Source organism: Syzygium oleosum, unplaced genomic scaffold (genome assembly GCF_021117445.2).
Source record: "Syzygium oleosum isolate NSW1041296 unplaced genomic scaffold, Sole_v2.1 Sole_v2.06, whole genome shotgun sequence".
Lineage (NCBI taxonomy): Eukaryota > Viridiplantae > Streptophyta > Magnoliopsida > Myrtales > Myrtaceae > Syzygium > Syzygium oleosum.
The window spans coordinates 4055762-4078176 of record NW_026607490.1 but is presented as its reverse complement, the minus strand read 5'-3'; the positions used below and the strand labels follow the sequence as shown (position 1 = coordinate 4078176).

At 39.9% G+C, this 22415-nt stretch overlaps 2 protein-coding genes and 1 long non-coding RNA gene across 3 annotated transcripts in view; all 3 read left to right on the top strand.

Annotated features, from left to right (window-relative positions):
• Positions 1–22415, top strand: part of LOC115667017 (protein ecdysoneless homolog) — a 62241-nt gene that overhangs the window by 14207 nt on the left and 25619 nt on the right. The gene's annotated exons all lie outside the window — the stretch shown is intronic.
• Positions 5058–7247, top strand: LOC130138423 (uncharacterized). Its single transcript, XR_008816817.1, has 3 exons — positions 5058–5214; positions 5361–5420; positions 5942–7247. It is a non-coding gene; the product is annotated as an uncharacterized LOC130138423 (long non-coding RNA).
• LOC115682969 (nuclear transport factor 2B-like) lies at positions 10786–11961 on the top strand. Its single transcript, XM_030607338.2, has 2 exons — positions 10786–11129; positions 11567–11961. The coding sequence occupies exons 1-2, from the start codon at positions 10818–10820 to the stop codon at positions 11663–11665; spliced, it is 411 nt and encodes a 136-aa protein (XP_030463198.2). The 5' UTR covers positions 10786–10817; the 3' UTR covers positions 11666–11961.

Sequence of the window (22415 nt, the reverse complement as noted above, 5' to 3'; positions counted from 1 at the left end):
GGCAGTGGCAGTGGGGTGAAGATGGTAGTGGCAGTGGCAGTGGCAATGGCAATGGGGTGTGATGAAGATGGCAGTGGGGTGAAGATGGCAGTGACACTGGGGTGAAGATGGCGCTTTATATTATGGTGAAGATGGCAATGGCAGTGATAGTGGCGGTAGGGTGAAGATGGCGTTTTATATTGGGGTGAAGATGGCGGTTCCGGAAGGAGATGGGTGTTTCTGGCTTAAAATGTGTGAAATTTATTACTCTTTGTTTTTAGAGGGCCTGTTCAAAACGATAGAATGGATTCCGTGTTCAGATTTATTCCACACTTACTTTCTTTAGTACTCTCTATAAACTCGAGCATTTCTCACTATACTCAAATATTCTTCTCACATACTACAATTGTTCACACCTTCTATAGAGAATTATAATCAAACTCACTCGATTTTATGCCAAGGCAAAGATAGAGAATGAATGTAGCACATTGTTCTTTTATGAGCAATTTTTATATGCCAACCACCACAAACCGTCCAAGCACTAATTTAAATGCCAACCAGCCCCTTGATCAGGATTTAAAATCGTCCAACCACCTATTAAAGGCTAACCACCAGTTTCAAGGTACATGAAAGTCATAGAGTGAGTTACTTATATTATGTGCAAGAAATGGTGTAGCCGGTTATGTTGCTAACAAGTCACCATTTGATGATTTCCTGGGGCTTCCTGATTCGAAGACTAACCAATTTGGTCCTTCAATTATCAACAGCAAGTTCCTCCGCTCAGCATTATCATGTGGAAAGACGGATGGATCAACAAATGCCACAAAGGTAATGCCACGACATCTTCGAGCGGAATCAATAATAGCAAAAGCATAAATTCTCTGGGGGTGGCTAGAATGAGATTGTCCAGGGCTGTGGCATGGACTAATAGATTGTCCCGTGTTGCTCATCTTAACCCTTACAGACGTTTCACTTATTGAGGTTTGTCCAGAAATATAGTTCAAAAGAATGACATTTGATTAAATGGGTACGTATCAGAAAACAAAAAGAGGGCATCGTAGAGACATAAACCACGACTGCTGCTTCGGAAAAGAACAGGAACAAGCCCAACAATCGATACCCATTTGTATCCTCCACTCCTATGGACCTCCTATTTCCTCATTCCAGTCAAACAAAACTACCAAGCTATAAGTCAAAACCATTCTCCAACACAAACAGAGAAATTGGATTCCAAAAATCAGCAATTTGTCATCAACCCTTATTTTTTTTAACCTTCCGCTATACAGTTTCACTGTTTTTCCAACCGACAAGAAACCAAGAAGAGAGAGAGAGAGAGACGGTGTGTGTGACTATGTATCAACATCGGACCCAAAAACAAAAGGGTTGATATGTCCCTGCTCTAAGCACTTACCAGAATTTTGTCTCATTTATACTCAAACTCCAACTCCCCACCGCTCTCCTCCTTCTCCTCCCTCTCTTCTTCTTCCACCTCTATCTTCTTCTTCGCTTTCCCTCCTTTGTCGCCCGCATTCACACGGTCAGTCTTTTGGGGTGCGCCTCCATACTTTGGGGATGAGACAACGTTTGTGGGCACGAACCCGAGGCGTAAGTACATGAGGGGTCCATATTTTTTAGCTAGCTTGTGGAGATCATGGTTAGGGTTCTGTTTTAATAAATGGGGGTTTCCAATAATCGGAAATTCTCTTGGACCAGGAGGCAATATCTTCTTGCTATGCGTTTTCCACAGCAAAGCTCGCAATAAGAGACGAGGAATTACAGCGAAAGTGAGCGTTATCCATATCCACGCCATTGAGGTAGTTAATCAAAAGGAAGTATGGTGAAGATGGCAGTGGCAGTGGCGGTGGCAATGGCAATGGGGTGGGGTGAAAATGGCAGTGGCAATGAGGTGAAGATGGCGCTTTATATTGGAGTGAAGATGGCAGTGGCAGTGACAGTGGCAGTGGGGTGAAGATGATGCTTTATATTGGTGTGAAGAGGGCTTTATATTAGGTGAAGATGGCTTTATATTGAGGTGAAGATGGTGGTTCTGAAAAGATATGGGTGTTTCTGGCTTAAAATGTGTGAAATTGATTACTCTTTGTTTTTAGTGGGCCCGTTCAAAACGATAGAATGAATTCCGTGTTCAAATTTATTCCACACTTACCTTCTCTAGTACTCTCTATAAACTCGAGCATTTCTCACTATACTCAAATATTCTTCTTACATACTACAATTGTTCACACCTTCTGTAGAGAATTATAATCAAATTCACTCTGTTTTATGCCAAGGCAAAGATAGAGAATTGAATGTAGCACAAAGTTCTTTTGTGAGCAATTTTTATATGCCAACCACCACTTTGATCCGGATTTAAAACCGTTCAATAACCAATTAAATGCCAACCACCACAAACCGTCCAAGCACTAATTTAAATGCCAACCAGCCCTTTAATCAAGATTTAAAACCGTCTAATCACCTATTAAAGGCTAACCACCAATTTCGAGGTACATGAAAGTCATAGAGTGAGTTACTTATTGTTGAGTATGTCTTAAATTCTTTATGGACTTGGGCCAACTTTAGGGCTTGGGGTTAATATAAGTATTGTTTTTCTCAAGTTATGAGGTTAAGAAGTTGAGACAGAAAGAGTCTTTAGCTTTTGAACCATCTTTTGTAATCGTCAATATTCTATAGTGGGTTTTGCTTCTCCTCTCCCCGTGGTTTTTCCTTCAAGGGTTTTCCACTTAAATTTTGGTGTTCTTTATTCTTCTTAGTTTTAATTTCATCATTGTTTCCGCATCAGTCATAACAATCTGGTATCAGAGCTTCGGGGTTTTTCGATCTTCTAGTTATAGCTTCAAGTTCAACAACGAAATTTGATATCAAGAAGTTTGATGGGAGCGGCAATTTCAAACTATGGTAGGTTCGTATGTTGGCCGTTCTTACGCAGCAGGGTTTAAAGAAAACTCTGTTAGGGGAAGGGAAGAAACCGCAAAATACGTCAGATGAAACTTGGGAAAAATTGGATGCAAAAGCTCTATTTGCTATTCAGTTGTGTCTTAGGAATGAAGTTCTGCAAGAGGTACTAGATCAGAAAATAGCTTCAGGTTTATGGACGAAATTGGAGAGTATTTATTTGACAAAATCCTTCACCAATCGGTAGAGGCTCAAGCAACGACTCTTCGCTCTTCAAATGGCAGAAGTCTCAATACAGATCCTTTCATATGTCTATCCAGAAGAAATAATAACCGGATCATACATAAGCTGCAAGGATATGGGACACCTGGTGGACGTGGCATCTGGCCTGATTTCCTGATACTCGGCCTGAAGTTAAAAGAACGGGAAAAAATCACCAAAAACCCCAAACTTTGTCATTTGTGACACATTTACCCCAAACTTTTTTTTGTGACACCAAAACCCCGAACTTTGCTTTTTGTGACACATTTACCCCAATGTATTTAGTCCATGGGCATTTTCGTCTTTTTTGCTTTTTCTTTTTTTTTCCTTTCCGGCGAGGGGGGGCCTCGCCGGCGTCGGGCAAGGTTCGCCCTCGCCTGGGCGAGCGAGGGCGGCCCTCGCCGGACTCAGGCGAGGTCGACCCTCGCGCCGCGCCGGGCGAGGGTCGACCTCACCCGAGTCGAGCGAGGGCGACCTCGCCGGCTGCCGGCGAGGTCCGCCGCTCGCCGGGTGAGCGAGGGCGGCCTCGCCAGATCGGGCGAGGGCGACCTCGCCGACGCCGGCGAGGGTCGCCCTCGCCCGATCCGGGCGAGGGCCGCCCGACGCCGGCGAGGGTCGACCTCGCTAGATCGCGAGGGCCTCCTCGCCCCGCGCCGAGGGTCGCCTCGTTGGGCGAGCGAGGGCGACCTCGCCCGACCCTCGCGGAAAGGAAAAAAAAAAAAGCAAAAAGACGAAAATGCCCATGAACTAAATACATTGGGGTAAATGTGTCAAAAAGCAAAGTTCGGGGTTTTGGTGTCATAAAAAAAGTTCGGGGTAAATGTGTCACAGATGGCAAAATTTGGGGTTTTTGGTGGTTTTTTCCCTAAAAGAACTCAGCTTTGATAGCTATCTTTCAAATGCTTGATCATTGGCCACAGTGCCTCCCTCATCAAGGGAACCCTGAACGGTTGGTGAACAAGGAGTTGATCCCTGCGAATCATTGTCGTCAGAGAATATACTCCTGAATAACTTCAAATACTTTCGTATTAGATGTAAAAGATAAGCCATAATTGATTCCTTTCGCTTATCTTCCACTGCTTTAGCTCTTTCAATAAGTTTCTTTAGAGCTCTTCTCTCTGTAAGAGCCGCTCTAGAAGAAGTGATTCCAAGTTGAGTAGCTGCTTGATGGAAAGACTCGAGTTCATTAGTATCATTAGAATCATTAAATTTTCTTCCTTGCTGGAGCAATGCAATTATTTCCTCGCCAACTTGCTTCTCCTGCGGATCAAGTGAAAACACAACAGACAGCCTCCAGATCGGCAACAATCTCCAATATCTGTAAAAATAGAATGCAGTGACTGGTTCAGCCTATTTCCGTTTAAGCAAGAGAGACTCGTGGACCATTCAAATTACTTAAAATGAAAATAAAAAAATACAACATGCAAAGTAATAACATTCAATAAAATTGCCAAAGCACATAGAAGGGCAACGAACTTGTAGAAACATTTGCATAATTGCCATAAAGAATGTTCCATTAAATCAGTAAAGAGTAAAAGAGTAGGTCTCTCAGTGCCCCTCATCTGAAGCTTTGCTTACGAAGTAGATAAACAAGCCAATCATCCGCGTATAGATCATCCTAGTCAATTTCCTTTCAATTTAGGAGAAAGGTCTCCATAAAAATCAGCTTGATTTATAAAAAAAATATGAACTTGCCCCCGTATCGATAGTAGTCTAAACAACTAAAAATTTCGTGACAACTGATAGAGGACAATGTCTTCAACTCTTCTGAGGCTATCTGCAAGAGCAGACCGAGCATTTTCAAACTTAAGAAGAACAGAATCCCCTGTCATTGCCTGCAAAGGAAAATGGATTGCTGAGAGAAAACTACAAAGCTTGGCACGTGAAATCAAAGCTAATGTAATAATAAAATAAAATAGGAGAAGAAGATAAGACTTATGACCCCGAGTGCCTCTTCAATCTCCCAAAAGAAACCTCTGTTGGGAGCCGCATATAATTCACAATGCTAGAAGATCACAAATAAGAGAATGGCATCGCTCAAAGTTCGAAGAAGAACGTCACCAGGTAAGGTTTACTACAATCTGAGCAATGGTGAAGTATATTCTTGGTTTTTCCCAGGGCCACATGCAATGAGCACAAAGCCTGAATTCGAGAGTTAGCTTCTAGGCCTTGCAGCTTCTAATTCAGGGAAAATTGCCAATACTTTGCAGCAAGTTGCAGAGAGAGTCCTACACATTTCTCCATGTAACTGGAAAAATGCAATTTGTCAGGTGAGCCACCAAACTCTAATCGTAGACAAAATGATCGACTTATCACGGTCCAATGCTAAAAGAGGGCACTATAAGCTGAGCTGATTTTAGTCAAATAATTGACAATTTCAGAATTACAATTCAAACAATAAACAACACTCTTCATAACTAGAGCCTTCTAAAATTGGAACAAAACTTCAACCATAGTATAAATTTTACAAATCAGGAGCTCAATTCAACTTACCAATCGATATCACCAAAAGCCATGGCAACAAGTACGAAAACTACCCTCTTTTTATTGTGCCAACAAAATAAACAACTGAACTTTTTTCGACAGAAACAAGTGGTCTTTTAGGTGGTTGAGAAAGTATCGGTACAGGAATATTGGCTCCGGCACAATATTGACTGGCAGCCTTAGCTTCTAGTAGAAAGATCACCTTAGAAATCAATTCTTTTGGCAAATTTTGTGCTTATATAGTACTTTCATACCTTGGTTTCGCTAGCCGCAAAATAACTTTCTTCCGCTTCAACAACGTCCATAGGTCGTGCTAACATGGAAAACTCCTGAGCAAGTTTCTACGGTTTGCCACAGGAAAAAACAAATGGAGCAATTTCCATCGTCATAAAAGAAACGAACTTGTTCGGTTTTAAAATCAGAAAGATAACACAGCTACTGAATTCCGAGACGGCCAAGAAAATTTGTAAGAGGATCAATGATAACAGGTTACAGCTACAGGGCATAGCTACTAATAAAAATAAAAATAAAAATAAAAGAAGAGAAAAATTGAAGAAGCAGTTGAACAGGCGGAGGGGCTGAACTTGGAAAAAGGAAAAAAGAGAGGGCTTTTTGGTCTTTTTAACTTGGTAATTTAAGAGTTGTTAATTTAGTTTGTTAGTAACTTACTAATATTATTATGCAATTACCGACTTTTTTGTTCATTTGTGAAGCACCAACTTTTATTTGTGTAATTTACTATCGTTTCGGATTTATTAACTCTTAAATGAAAAATATCGAACTAAAATTAGTGTGACTTACAACTTCTGTCATATTAACTTACCAACTAGTATTTTGGATTGCAAGCTGTCGTTTGAGTTACTTATTAAACTCTAATTGTTTGGCCTAATTCATCAATTTTAATGAAGTTACCAACTTTTATTTACTATGGTTGGCAATTCCTTATTTACTAACCTTTTCAGCAATTGCCATTCTAAATTAGTGTAACTCGTCAACTTTTCTCCCATTATATTACCACCTAATATCGGGTCAACTCTCATTGAGATTTGACCCGCACCCACTTCACCCCAAACCCAAAAACAAAAAAAAAAAACAACAAAGGACTCTCATTGAGTTATTGACGGACATCTGTTTACGTTTCTAATCTGCTAACTTTTCTTACCGACAAATTTTTAGTTGAATTTCTTAGCCACGCCTTAATTTACCGACTCTTTTCCAAAAATTACCAACTTACTTTTTAGCCAAAAAAGAAAAAAATTGTTCTTAAGTTTTACAAAGCGATTTATCAACTTTTTTTTCGATTAAGTTATTAACTAGTTTGAGGCTCTTATTAATTTAACCACTTTTTTATTGGGTTACTTAATTGGCCAAAAGTTTGCAGGAATAAAAGTATATCATAAAATAGTTGGTAAATCTAAAGCTTTGATAACAAGGACAAATAGAAGTTGGAAAAAGATAAGAAAATTATTAGAGAAGAGAAGTTGGTAATTTAAGGCTGAACTTGGAAAAAGGCAAAAAGGGAAGGCTTTTTAGTCTTTTTACCCGACGGACCGGTTTCGGGTCGGTCGGGTTTTTTGGGGGAATTGCAAATAAAGAGAAAACTCTCGAAGCCAAGCCCCGTTTGGTCAATCGCCTTCTCTTCTCACCCACCTCTCTCTCTCTCTCGTTCCTTTTTTCTCGATTTAGAACTTGACTGAGAAATAACTCTCAGTCAAAAGAGGCTCCATCTTCTCAACTCGAATTAAGATTTGCCCTCCCAATCTGATATGGGAGTATTTTATTGTTTTTATCTATTTTTTTTTGCTTTTTTTCTTTGCTCACTGCTTCTACTCTTCTCTGCTTGTTGGCCTTATCTTCTGCTCCTATCATTAGGAATCAACTCGCGGCTTCAGATCCTCCAAACCAAGAAATCTAACAGGATCGAGGAAGAATACGATGTGTTCATACTGCACTGGAAGCGTTATACAATTTCTCCAAGTTTTGGAAGCTTTCATCACCGGATCTAGGATCTCTTCTCTCCCAATCTAAATTTAGATCTGTGAGTTCCTTAAAGGCGTTTCTATACTCGTTCAATCTCTCCCGGTCTAGATTTAGATTCAAAAGCCTGTTCAACTTGTTTATGGAGTCTCCATACGGTAATGGTGTTGAGGAAGTTGAATCTAAGCGTGCGCCACCTACTAAGCAAGCCTAGCTATTGGAGAAGGAGATTACAATGTGTGCTCATCACTTATAATGATGCAAGATTCGATGATCGGCCATCGTTCGTTCTGTTTTGATGCTGAGACATATTTGTTCTTATGGGATGAGAGTGTGTTTATCACAATAGTTTGTGCTTTATTCTTTTACTTGCTGTTTGAGATTTTCTTTATTTTGAACATCTCATGTATTATATTGAGATATTAAGATATGAAGGATATATTTACTTTCGACAAAAAAAAATTGTTGGATTCTTCGAATTTGGAGGATCATGATTATCTCAATAATGTGATTTTAATATGACACATGATTTCGCTACAAATGCATGCATGACATGTTTCTCAATTCTCATTAGTCATGCTCATTCTCTCTCTCTCTCTCTCTCCCTCTGGGTGTCTTTGGACATGTGGGGGAAAAGCATACCACAAATGTCCTTAAATGTCACAACTTATTTTCGATCATATGAGTATCATAACTTATATACGATGTTCATTTGAGTGACATATAACTTCCCAATTGATTACTTTAGTATTATAACTTTCTAAAAACGTTCGCCAGAACTGCTATGCCACATTAGATTTTTAGCACTTGATCGAATGTTTTTAAGAAGTTATGACACTTAATGGAACTTTGAAAGTTATAGCACTTAATTAAACATTTTTTCAAAGATCATGACACTCATGTGGTTGAAAAAAAGTTATAATACTCAGGTAAGCACCGTGCAAAAGTTATGACACTTATAGTGTCCGTATCACAACACGTGGATGTGTTCCAAATGCCACTAAAGTATGATCATCAAGACTATAGTTTCATAGTCAAAACAAGGGAAAACCCAACAACGTTGGACTCGATATTTTTTATTAGCCAAATTGAATGGAGTTAACGGAGAAATTTGATTACACCAATGTGGCAGGTCTTAGTGCTTAAAAGCATTGGAAATTTTAGGAAAAGATTCCGCTCTCACAGCAAGTTTTAAGACTTTCGCACTCAAAACAACAATGTGGTTTTCTCCGTGCAAACTCGTCAACTCAAATCACTGAACTATCAAGATTGTGTGTCAGGCGACAGCCTCCTCAGCCGCCTATTCTTGTTTTCTAAATACGAAGATTAATTATGGTATTATAGAGTGAAGAAAGAAATTAAAAGCCTAAAGCCAACTGTAGCAGAAGTTGAATTAATTTTTCCTCTTTTTTTAAAAAGAAAGACAGATTTCTCTTTTTTTTTAAATTACTTTGGCTGTATTATCTCTAATTCAAGTTGTGGACCGAATAATAATCATTTCTAAAAAGTAGGTATGCTCTTCTTTAATCCTAGGCAACAAGGCTTGTGTTTGGCAACTTTTAACGCTTCATTTGACGTTATAAGAGCACCCAGAGAACTCATATAATTCCTATTCTACTAAGCTGATACCAACATAGAACTAAGTGAGGGAATTGCTCTATTGTATCTCGTAAATACTTGAGTTGAGAACGGCAATACATAATTCGAAAAAGTTACACGTTTCAATGTTTTAAGTCTAATTGAGGATGGTCGGTGCCCGATTAAAGTATTATATTGACATTAAATCGAAAATAGATGGTTTTTAATATGCCTCGAAAGTCTCGAGGACTTTGTAAGATTTGAACTGCTAAAATAATCCACGTACAGTAGATTGGAAACAAATAAGGAAATCATTACATGGAACTTTAATGAATCAAAACGGATGGCTTTACATTCTTGGATTTACTTGCTCAATTACTACATTTGAACAAAAACTTCTTCATGGAGATGACTGAAGTGTGAAGAGAAAGTGAAAAGCTTAATCAATATGACTGGATAGCCTTTTTAATCAAAGATGAGTACCGAAACTTGGAATCCTAATAAAATCCGAACTTGAAATTCAAACCTAGACAAAACCTAATCTAAATCGATCTGACGTGAATGATCTTCTCTTCATGGTGGCGCACGCTTAGATTCAACTTCCTCAACACCATTACCATATGGAGACTCCATAAACAAGTTGAGCGGGCTTTTGAATCTAAATCTAGACTGGGAGAGATTGAACGAGTATAGAAACGTCTTTAAGGAACTCACAGATCTAAATTTAGATTGGGAGAGGAGATCCTAGATCCGGTGATGAAAGCTTCCGAAACTTGGAGAAATTGTATAACGCTTCCAGTGCAGTATGAACACATCATATTCTTCCTCGATCCTGTTAGATTTCTTGGTTTGGAGGATCTGAAGCCGCGAGTTGATTCCTAATGATAGGAGCAGAAGATAAGGCCAACAAGCAGAGAAGAGTAGAAGCAGTGAGCAAAGAAAAAAAGCAAAAAAAATAAATAGATAAAAACAATAAAATACTCCCATATTAGATTGGGAGGGCAAATCTTAATTCGAGTTGAGAAGATGGAGCCTATTTTGACTGAGAGTTATTTCTCAGTCAAGTTTCTAGATCGAGAAAAAAGGAACGAGAGAGAGAGAGAGGTGGGTGAGAAGAGAAAGCGATTGACCAAAACAAAGAAGAGAAAACTCTCGAAGCCAAGAGAGCCTAGGCTCCGTTTGGTCGTTCGGATTTCTAAATAGGATAGTACTGGATAGGATAGGATAAGAAATCCAGGGATTTCTCCAAGTCCTATCCACCGTTTGGTCAACTACGGATTTAAAGTCGGATATTCTCATATCCTATCCTATCTACCGTTCGGTAAACTTCGGATTTAAGTTGGATATTCTCATGCATAATTGTACTTAAAAAAATAATAACATTAGGTAAGTACAAACTGACATGTTAGATAATAGCAAAATCATTCAAAACAATATATTTTTTTTCAAATCAAAAGATTCTCACAAAATCTAACCGAATCAATCCATGATTGTGCATTATATGAAATATGCATAAAGAACCAAAGCAATCTCACGCTCATGTTTAGTTTCTCTCTTGTCGTCTTGTGGTTACCGTCTGCGTCGCGTGGGTCTGGAGGCACGGAGCCAGAAGGGAGAGAAGACAGACGATGGATCAAGAAACCATGGATCTGAAGATAGCGGCGGGCCAGCTGTTCCTGGAGAACTACTACAGGACGTTCGACGCGAACCGGGCGGATTTGGCGAACCTGTACCGGGAAGAGTCGGTGATGATCTTCGACGGCCGGAAGTTGCAGGGCAAGGAGGCTATCCTTGCCGAACTCACCTCCCTTCAGCAGTGCCGGCACCAAATCCACACCGTCCACTGCCAGCCCACGGTCGTCAGCAGCAGCGACTTGCTCGCCACGGTCACCGGCTACATGTGGCTAGACGGCGAGCAGGACGCCCGCCCTTTCTCCCAGGTTGAAGGATCCATTCGTAATTTTTTTTTTATTTAATTTCTTTTTGAGCGTCGAAGGAGGATGGTGGTTTGGATGAGATGGGCATTTTTGTTGATTGAATATCACCACCTTGGGCGATCCCATCATTCATTGTTAGCCAGAGAGTATCTGTTTCTGTTTTATAAGAAGATTTTATAGAGAACCGTATTGTATTGTTGTTGCTCCTCCGATGAAGTTTTCGAAAAAAAAAACAAAAAAGCTAACTTTTGAGGTGACGCCTAAAGAAATTTACCTGAATTCTTTACAATTTCTCTATCGAATCGGACACCTCGTCCTCAATCGATCCATGGATCGATCAATCGTATTGAATTTTGATACTACTGAGTCGTGTACCCGTTGTGCCCCCGTGTACATCTCGAGCGAGTTTGTCTAACGCTCTGCTGTTATTCTGCCCTCAGATGTTCATTTTGATCCCAACACCGGAAGGAAGCTTTTATGCATCGCGCGGCACTTTCCAATATTTCGGATTCGAATTGCGCGGGACCACCACGGCTTGATCGGGAATGGAATGGAATGTCCAGGATGAACCGTTTTCTTTTCTCTAGGAGCCCCGGTGTGGGGTGGGGAGGGTTGGGGGAGGGGAGTTTCAGTCTGTCTTATTTTCAACGTTCTACTGCAGTACCGTTTGAAACAGATTTCTATATATAACGTGCGTGCGTTGCAGCCGTGTTTTCCTTTTAACTATGTCTGAGGCTTGCAGTTTTACTTAGGCCCCTTATTGTTGTTGATCCTACGTGTGTTTTTTCCTTAACTATGTCTGATGCTTGCAGTTTTACTCAGACCAATTATTGTTGATCACGTGTGTGTGTTTTCCCTAACTATGTGATGTAGAACAGTTAGCCTGTGATTATCTTGAACAATGTGATCGCCGTAATCACCGGAAATCTCGGCAGTTTTTCTGATTTTGGGGAAAACAACCATTCAAGCAGTTTCCTATATTACCAGTAAGGCAGTTTCCTATATTATCATTTAGGCAGTTTCCTATATTACCAGTAAGGCAGTTTCCTATATTACCATTCAGGCAGTTTCTTTAATTATTCCGTTTTCATTAGTATTAGGAGTCCTATCTCTATATATAAGATGTCCGTCTTGTAATCAGAAACACAGTATTATAGAATAAAAATTTCGAGTTCTTTGGAGTTGTTCCAAATTTACGCTTCTCTCTGCATCATTTGGTATCAGAGCAGGTTTTTCCTGTGACGATGGTGAATAACGTGAATGTCAATCTCCCCGCTGCGGCCGTGAGAACGAGCCTATTACGCGCGCTGAGTTCAATCAGTTCGTGGATCAAACCGATCAGAGGTTTCAAGAGATCCTTGATGCCATCCAGCGTTTGTCCACAAACCATGCGCCTGGCGTTCTTCCAGCCGAGCGAATTCCTGTCGTTCGTGATCCCGAAGATGCTATGGGGCGTGGAGGAATTCCCCGACATAGGCGTCAAGACTATGTGATACGGAAGGCGAAGACGGTGATTTCCAGGAGATGCAGATTCGTGGTGGTCGCCGATACAAGGGATTCCAGGAGGAGCATGTTCGTGGGAATCGACGTCAGGGAGGATATCGACGAGATCCTGAGCAGTATCAACTAAAGGTAGATCTCCCTACTTTCAATGGGAATTTGGATATTGAAGATTTCCTTGACTGGCTTTGGGAGGTCGAGAAATTCTTCGACGCTATGGATATTGACGAGGATCGCCAAGTGAAACTTGTGGCGTACAAGTTGAAGGGTGGCGCTTCAGCTTGGTGGGAACAGACTCAATTGACGCGACGTCGACAAGGCAAGGCTCCTATTCGATCATGGGGTCAGATGAAACAGAAGTTGAAGAAGAGGTTCCTCCCAACGGACTATGAGCAACTGTTATTTCAGCAATTCCAGAATTGCCGACAATTGAATAGATCGGTCCAAGCTTATAGGAAGAGTTCCTTCGACTCTCCGCTCGCAATAACCTGGATGAGTCCGAGGCACAACAAACTGCTAGGTACATTAATGGTTTACGACTTAATATCCAGGATCGGGTTTCTTTGCATCGACTATTCTCTGTCGAAGACGCCCAGGATATGGCGCGAAAAATTGAGGTGCAATTGGAGAGGACTAGCCCTAGTACTCGTGGTAGCAATTATTCGGGTCGTGGGTCATTCGGGAAAGGAAGACAGCCTGATGTTACAAGTTCTTCTAGTCAACAAACACCTGATTCGAGCCGAGTTCTAGGGGGTACTACTGGGACGCCTAAGGAAGCAGTCGCAACAAACAATCGCACTCCCAATCAGAATACCCAGAATCCATATGCCAAGCCCCAACCGATCAGGTGCTACAAGTTTAACGAGTTGGGCCATCGTTCCAGCGATTGTCCTCGTCGTAGAATGGCCAATATCGTTGAACATGACGAAAATGTGTATGAGGAAGATTGCGAAAATGAAGAAGAAGTGGGAGTGGAAGATGAAGTGGGCGAGCAAGTTAATTGTGTTGTGCGTCGTCTATTGCTTGCTCTGCGGACAGAAGATACCCAGCGGAATCAGCTTTTCCGCGCTCGCTGTACTGTCAATGGCAAAGTATGCGATATCATTATTGACAGCGGAAGTTGCGAGAACATAGTGTCAAAGGCCTTGGTGGATCACTTGCAACTAAAGACGGAGCCGCATCCCGCGCCCTACACGATCGAGTGGATACGCAAGGGAGCAGAACTTAAGGTAAACCAATTATGCCGTTTGCCTATTTCAATCGGAAAATCATATTAAGATACTATTGTCTGTGATGTTGTGGAGATGGATGCGTGTCATGTTTTACTGGGTCGACTATGGCAATATGATGTTGATGCTACACACCGAGCTAGGGAGAATACGTATTCTTTTGTGTGGTAAAGGACTAAAATTACTTTGAGACCAAAAAGTAATTCCCCTCAGATTGTGAAGAAGCAAAATGCAAGGGTTATGATGAATATCCGAAAGCGTGAAGTGATGTATATGATTGTGGACAAGAGCGACCATCAAGTTGTGGTTCGTGTTCTCGACATTCTTAAGCTCTTATTAAAGGTATTCAGTGATGTTATGCCTGAGGATTTACCTGACGGATTAGCTCCTTTGAGGGATATCCAGCATGAGATTGATTTTCTTCCAGGTGCTAGTCTTCCTAATTTGCCACATTATTGGATGAATCTGAAGGAAAATCAGATTCTACAGGAGCAGGTGGGAGATCTCCTTCGAAAGGGCTTCTTGCGTGAAAGTAAAAGTCCATGTGCAGTTCCTGCGCTTCTCACGCCAAAGAAAGACAGCACCATGCGTATGTGTGTAGACAGTCGTGCCATTAACCGGATTACTGTCAAGTATAGGTTTCCGATTCCACTACTTGATGATATGCTAGACAGACTTGCTGGATCACGGATTTTTACGAAGATCGACCTTCGAAGTGGATACCACCAAGTTCGTATCAGCCCCGGCGACGAATGGAAAACGGCCTTCAAGACAAGTGCGGGATTGTACGAATGGCTTGTCATGCCGTTTGGACTCACATGCAGTGATATACCTAAGCAGTGGGACCGGTATCTTGATCCTGCTGAGTTCGCCTTCAACAACTCAGTTAACCGCTCTACCAGTACATCTCCCTTTCAGGTCGTTTATGGGCGTACACCACAGCATACTCTGGATTTGGTTCCCTTGCCCAAGATTCCAGGCTATAGTGTCGCAGCAGAGAAGTTGGCGACCAGAATTAATGAAGTCCAAGCTGCTGTGGCTAGTCAATTGGCTGCTTCTAATTCAAAGTATAAGGAGGATGCTGACGAACGGCGACGTTCGAAAATGTTTGAGGTAGGCGATGAGGTAATGGTTTTCCTACGAAAGGAGCGTTTTCCTGTAGGTACCTATAATAAACTGAAGCACAAGAAGATTGGTCCTTGCCGCATCCTGAAGAAGATCAACGACAATGCCTATGTAGTTGAACTTCCTGGTGATCTCAACATTTCCCTTACATTTAATGTGGTAGACTTATTTGAGTATCATGCTTCTGATACACCCCTCTATCCTGATCATAACTCGAGGGCGAGTTTTTCCGAAGAGGGAGGGAATGATGTAGAACAGTTAGCATGTGATTATCTTGAACAATGTGATCGCCGTAATCACCGGAAATCTCGGCGGTTTTTCGATTTTGGGGAAAACAACCATTCAAGCGCTTTCCTATATTATCATTTAGGCGAGCCTATATTACAGAGCGGTTTCCTATATTATCATTTAGGCGCTTCCCTATATTACCAGTAAGGCAGTTTCCTATATTACCATTCAGGCAGTTTCTTTAATTATTCGGTTTCCATTAGTATTAGGAGTCCTATCTCTATATATAAGATGTCCATCTTGTAAACAGTTAGCCTGTGATTATCTTGAACAATGTGATCGCCGTAATCACCGGAAATCTCGGCAGTTTTTCTGATTTTGGGGAAAACAACCATTCAAGCGTTTCCTATATTATCATTTAGGCAGTTTCCTATATTACGTAAGGCGTTTCCTATATTATCATTTAGGCGCTTTTCCTATATTACCAAGTAAGACAGCTTTCCTATATTACCATTCAGGCAGTTTCTTTAATTATTCGGTTTCCATTAGTATTAGGAGTCCTATCTCTATATATAAGATATCCGTCTTGTAATCAGAAACACAGTATTATAGAATAAAAATTTCGAGTTCTTTGGAGTTGTTCCAAATTTATGCTTCTCTCTGCGTCACTATGTCTGAGGCTTGCAGTTTTACTTAGACCCCTTATTGTTGACCACGTGTGTGTGTTTTCTCCTTAACTATGTCTGAGGCTTGCAGTTTTACTTAGACCCTTTTATTGTCGATCACCTGTGTGTGTGTTTTCATAGTATCATCAACTGATTTAGCCCATCAAGATCTTTGTCAAGACCTTGAAGGGCACCAACTTTGAAATCGAGGTGGAGCCTAAAGACGCGGTCAGTTTCTTCTTCCCGCTTTTGTTGGTTTTGAAATATGGTTTCATCATCCGATGAGACGTTGTGGGCTTCTTCAGTTGGGGAAATTCAATTGCTAACCAAGGTGTGATGTGTGTGCACATTCGTTTCTAGCCTAGATCTTGACAATAAGAAGCACCTAGGTACTAGTTGAGAATGTATAGGAGCTTGTGGCTTGTCGGAAGTGTGAACGTCTTTTCTCCGAGCCGCTTTCGTTGTGCTGCAGAAATGCAGTATTTCACCAGTTTTGCTGTTGTGGAATCTAAATACAAGCTTCTGCGCTGGTTTGGTGGTACTTAGATATTGCTGTGCAAAACAGAAATAGCTTCACCAATTTTAGTCTTTGGAAATCCTAAATACTTTGGAGTGCCCGATGAGTTTTCTCACCACATGTGTGTTGACACCTATTTTTAATTTGCCCAAAATTAATTGCACAAAATTTAGGAGTTAATTTTATTTAATTCCTAAAACAAAAATATTTCTATTTAAATGCATTGCATATAGAAATTAGGTACATTTGCACTAATAGAGTCTATTATAGAGTTTAATTTAAAAAAAAAAAAAAATCGAGTCGGGCCGGGTCGGATTTTCTTCTTCTGTATTATTATTATTTTTTTTTTCTTCCGAAAAGAAAAAAAAATTTATTTAATTTTTTTGAAATAGCTTCACCAATTTTAGTCTTTGGAAATCCTAAATACTTTGGAGTGCCCGATGAGTTTTCTCACCACATGTGAAAGAAATGGTCGTCAAAACTGAAACAAGAACTTGCGAAATGATTCATTAAGGTCAGTCTGGAATTTTTGGGTCGGTCTCGTTCTTGAGTTGCTTATGGGGGTGAATTTTGGGAATGACCATGAGCTCTCCGCTTCGTCTTGTCTTGCCCCTTTTTCATACCTCCGAAGAGAGCTTATCCACTGAATCCAGCAAAGATTTTTTGTCGATCATTACCCACCGACCAAGCCTGCAAACCGAGCTTCTTCACCAACTCTCTGATTTGGCCAAATTTGTCAAACTTTTGCAGCTGTTGAATGAGCAGCTTTGGCTGAGACTTTCTGGTGCCTTCATCAGTTTATCCCTGGCCAATTTTTGTCCATTCGCACTCTCGATTATGGTCTTCCACCTCAGCGAGAGATGAGGCTGATCGGGTAGCTGAGTAGGATATGGTGGGGCCACAAATTTGCTTACCCAGCAGCTTCGAATTAAGACCAAGTTGTGGACCCGGTTTTGGAAGCTGATTTAACTGCCTTAATCCATCAATTTGGTCGAAATTTTTTATCAGTTTGAAAGCTGAAGTATAGTAATTTAAGACCCTAATCAGAATTGGCAATTTTCCTTGCCCAATTTTGTAGGAAAGTCCCTCAAAGTTAGCCATTTTGCTGCCCGAGAATGCCCGATTCCAGTCAATTTAGTCCTTTTGGCTTGATTTGATCAATTTGACCTTGCCCGTGTTCAATTTCAATCTTAATTAGGGGTCAAAATGTTAAACATGATGATCTAAGGGCTTGGGGAATATTTTGTAAAATTTGCAAATTGGTCCCCAACTTTTGGAAATCACATTTTGGCCCCTATTTACTTTTTTTAACTGCAATTTGACCCCTCAGGGCTTGGCTGGTCATATTCGGATCCTTGTCCTTCCGATCGGACTGAGTCGAACCGGCCCGATTTCTTTTTTTATAAAGAAAATCTATTACTATTTTCTATTCTATATTTTTTGTATTTTCTTAAGGAAATGATAACCTACTAGACTGGCAAAATTAGGTGTCAAGTAAGAATTATCCACTCTCCAAAGATAATTGCTCTTGAAATTTTGATTCTTCAGCCTTGTGGTTCTTCTCCTGAAATTCGCGCTCCACCTTTGACCATAGGATAATTACCTTAATAAATCAGCAAATGTCATAGGAAAGTACTTGGAAAAACCTCCCATCGATATGTTATCGATCCGCCTAGAAATCAGCAGCTAATTTTGGTGAAACGATATCGAATTGGCTAAGTAAAGAATCGACAATTCTTTTAGTCAATAATTGGTCAATAGTCTCATTATCGATGATCCACCGAACCATGTTGAGACCGAAATCTATCTTGGCTTGACTGAACATCGATGGTGCTAACTTTGTCGATGGAGTTAAGTTGGATACTCTCGCATCAAGACATAAATTAGGGATAGCTAACTGACTTCAACATTCCTAAACGGCCATTAATCACAGAATGAATCCTCCTAATCAATGCTTCATGGACTTAATCTTCCTAGAAAGTCGCTAAATTTCTAGAGGCAACAAGCTTCTCAAGGACACGTAATGATATATTGCGAAGCTAACGGGCTCAAGCTCACTAGATCGAGCGATTTCCAAGTTGGAGTCTTGATCTTTCAAGAATACCATCGACAAAATTACCTTATCCTTTATCAGCATCAATTCACCAATTTGGACTAGTACGTCTTGCATTCTAAGTCCTTCCTATGGAACACCATCTGCAATTGACCATCGTGAGAAACAAGGCACAAGAAGCACCAAGATAATTAACAAAATCTGATACACAAAATCCTAGATAAGAAAGCCAAGGTCACAAGCACTAATTACCTGAAAAGTATGGCAAGTCTATAATTTCTTCAGATATATGAGTCAAGAATAGTGTTCCATAGCTGTACGAACAGAATCCCCTCCTTAGTAACACCAATTATAACTAGAACAAGTACAGCTTTGGAGGCTGAGCAGGGCGGTGGCGATGCCGCTGACAGTGGTACACTTTACAGCTAGAATGCCACTTAAGCATGTATGACATACACATTTATTATGCCAAATATCATTTTTCAAGCACTGTCGTTTTCGTGTTACGTGTATGCTCAATATTTTTTAAATGAAAACATTTTCTTACTAATATTTAATCATTGCCCTGGAGGCACTCGTTAAAGATAGGATTCTAACCAAAAGAAGCGGGTTAAAGAAGAGGAGAAAGAGAGATTCTTAGTACGTAAAACAACATATATATATACTTCTAAAGCAGAGACAATAGTAAGTCACTTCTGGCATGGATAAAATAGTTCACAAAAGAATTTCAGTCCCCATAAATGGCATCATGGATAGGGGTGTGCAAAAGAACCGGGACCCGTCCGGACCGCCCAGAACCGCCCGGAACCGGACCGGAACCGGTCCAGTTCCCGGTTCCAATTTTTTGGAACCCGTACTGTTTGGGCCGGTTCCCGGTGTGGAACCGCCCACCCGCCCACCTGGACCGGACCGGCAATATAATAATATATATATTTTTAATTTTTAATTAAAAAAATCTGACCAAAAGAAATTTAAAAAAAAGAAGAAAATTTGTTATTATGTGTGAAGCTCTTGTGTAGTTGGGATACCTTGGTCATTTTTCCCAATAATTAATGGGCACCCACTTGATTTATGGATGATGTGGTTAATATAATCGATTATAGTGTAGGAATTGTTTGAAAAGTTATGTTCTTTTCCTTTTATTCTGTTGATCCGATGTTGGTCCACGGATTTTTTTTTATTTGTCTAGGAAAACTTGTTGAGACCGGTTCCATGGACCCGCCCAAGAACCGGACCGGACCGGCGGTCTGGTTCTCGGGTGGGTCCATGGAACCGACGGGCGATTTTCAGTTCTAATTTTTGGAACTGGTCCTGTAGCGGGCGGTCCACGGTTCCGGGGTGGGAACCGCCCACCCGGACCATGCACACACCTAATCATGGATAGTACGTAGAGATGCATGACATTGGTAAAGTGCCAGAACAGACATAAGAAGAAAAGCAGAAGAACATGTCGCCTATAGCAAGAAATCATTCCAAAATTATTGATCATATTGCAGAACATAATCTTCGCTCATGGAATACCCATACTAAAAATTCTTACCTTATTATCGTCGAGGCTCGGCGATTGGCTAGAGGAGGAAAAAGAAGGGAGGAAAAAAAAAAGAAAAAAGAAGATGACCTTGTTTCAGAAATTGTTCTCGGGAACAAAGAAGTAAATTTTTTTTACTTCTTGTTTCTATTTCAAATCTATTCTCTTGGCCACTTTTCTATTCCGGAAAATAAAAAAAATTAACTAATATTACCAAATGCATTTCTGTTCTTTTTTTGTTTTTGGGAACAAAAGAACAGAAAAATAGAAAAACATATGGTTACCAAACAGGTCCTTAGCAATATGATCAGAAATCATTTTTCCTTTTTCGATTGATATGTTTGGCAAGGCCAAAGTAGGAACAGATCTAAGAGTAAGTAAAGATCTTGGTATGACCAAGTTAAATCTACCTCAAAGATTTGTATTTGTTAATGGACAAACATATATGGGGAATAAGTGCACTAGAAGTCCTAAAACTTGTCACGAATGTGCAATTGAGTCCCAACTCTTTTAAAAAGTGCAACAAAGTCCTAAAACTTGTCATGAAACTGTAATCGAGTCTTAAAACTTTCAAAATGTGCAATAAAGTCCTAAAACTTATCATTAAACTGCAATCGAATCCTAAAACTTTCAAAAAGTGCAATCAATGGAAGGATTTGATTGGACCAATTTGACAACTCAATTGCACTTATTGAAAATTTTAAGACTCAATTACACTTCATGACAAGTTTTAGGACGACAAGTTTTAGGACTTAATTGCACTTTTTGAAAGTTTTAAGACTCAATTGCATTTTCATGACGAGTTTTAGAACTTCCAATGCACTTATCCCATATATATATATATATATATAGTTAGTGAGGGAAAAGCCTAGATATGGCTCCATAGAAAATGCACATTGATTTCTAATACCATTTTAACCCGCTCCATTGTATACTCGTGATGCCCCGCCCCTAACGGAGTAGATAAAACAAGCACAAAGTGCGTTTTTGGTTGCGGATGTGGTCTTGCCCCCACATATGGGAAGGGGAGGGGATGAATTTAGTCATCTTTGCCCCTCGCCCCGCCCCGGCCCGCTCTGCAGCTTAATTATTTTAAATATTAGAATTTATCGCCTCCTATGTTACGTTTTATATAATGCAGGTGTTTCTTACCCTTTTCTAGGATTAAAGAATCGCATGACACCAAATTTAAATAAGTTTATTTATTTAAAATTATGCATAGCTTGAGCATGTTGCGGGACAAACGGGATGGGGATGGGGCCTCCAAACTTGCCCCATGTGGGGCTTGGAACAGATATAGGACCGAGATTTTAGTAAAATGCTCCTTTGAATTTTCATTAATCTTTTTCCCATTTGGAGGAAGAAAACAAGTTTATTCGTCCTATGTGAAGAAAAAATTACAAAATAAAAAATCGCGCAAAATTCAAATAAAAAATGGTTGCTTATAAATTAGGGTTAAGAGAAAAAAAATATGTTACAAGATGTTTCGCTAGAATTTCTCCCACGACAAAATACCTTTCACCGAATATCGTTCTTCGGTATTTATCAAAGGAGACAGGTTCTGCGCCAACTCCGGACATGAAATATCCAGGCGAATGAGGGAATCAACAACTTTACTTCAGATAGAGCTACACAAACTCAAACTGTACCGGAATTTAATCGACGACAAGATCTAGAAAATGTAATTGTTACAAACTAACCAAGCATAGACAAACTCTGCCGAAATTTAATGGCAACAAAACTTGAGAACGTAAAAACCGATGCAACACCTAGGATAGAGATACGCGGTGGAATTTAATAGACAATGTGGATTTGGAAACTACAAGTTAAGGAACACGCCGAAATTTAATCGACGACGTGAGTTTGGAAAGTAAAGATATAATGTAGGAAAGTGCCTGACTGTTTTCCTTATTACAAGCTCAAATTGAGAGACAAAACCATAAGAGGTCCACAGAATCAATTTTCTTGAATATAAAGAAAGAAAAACTAAATTAGATACCGAAATATAAATAATTACAAGTAAAAAAAATATTATCACTTATTAAAAAGAAATCATTAATGTCTTTATATAGATATATTAAAATTAAAATATAAAAAAAAAATTGAAACGTTGGCTTTGCAACTAATAACGAAATCATTGTGCAATGAATTGGCTTCTCATTCCTTTCGCTCAAATCAAATTGCTCTAGAAGGATTCTCCAGTAACCTAAAAATTAAGACCAATGATATCGAATATGCATAAAACAAATTAAGTAAAGAAAATATCAAAATAAGAATAATGAATTAGTAGAGAAAAAAATTACCCATTGATCCAAATCTCGTAGATGAAGATATGTTGGGACCTAAAACATTACCAAATCAATCTTAGGATCACATGAATCAAAGCTAAAGTTAAAAAATGATTTTCGATCGATTTTTATACAAATTTTACCTAATATAGCTTC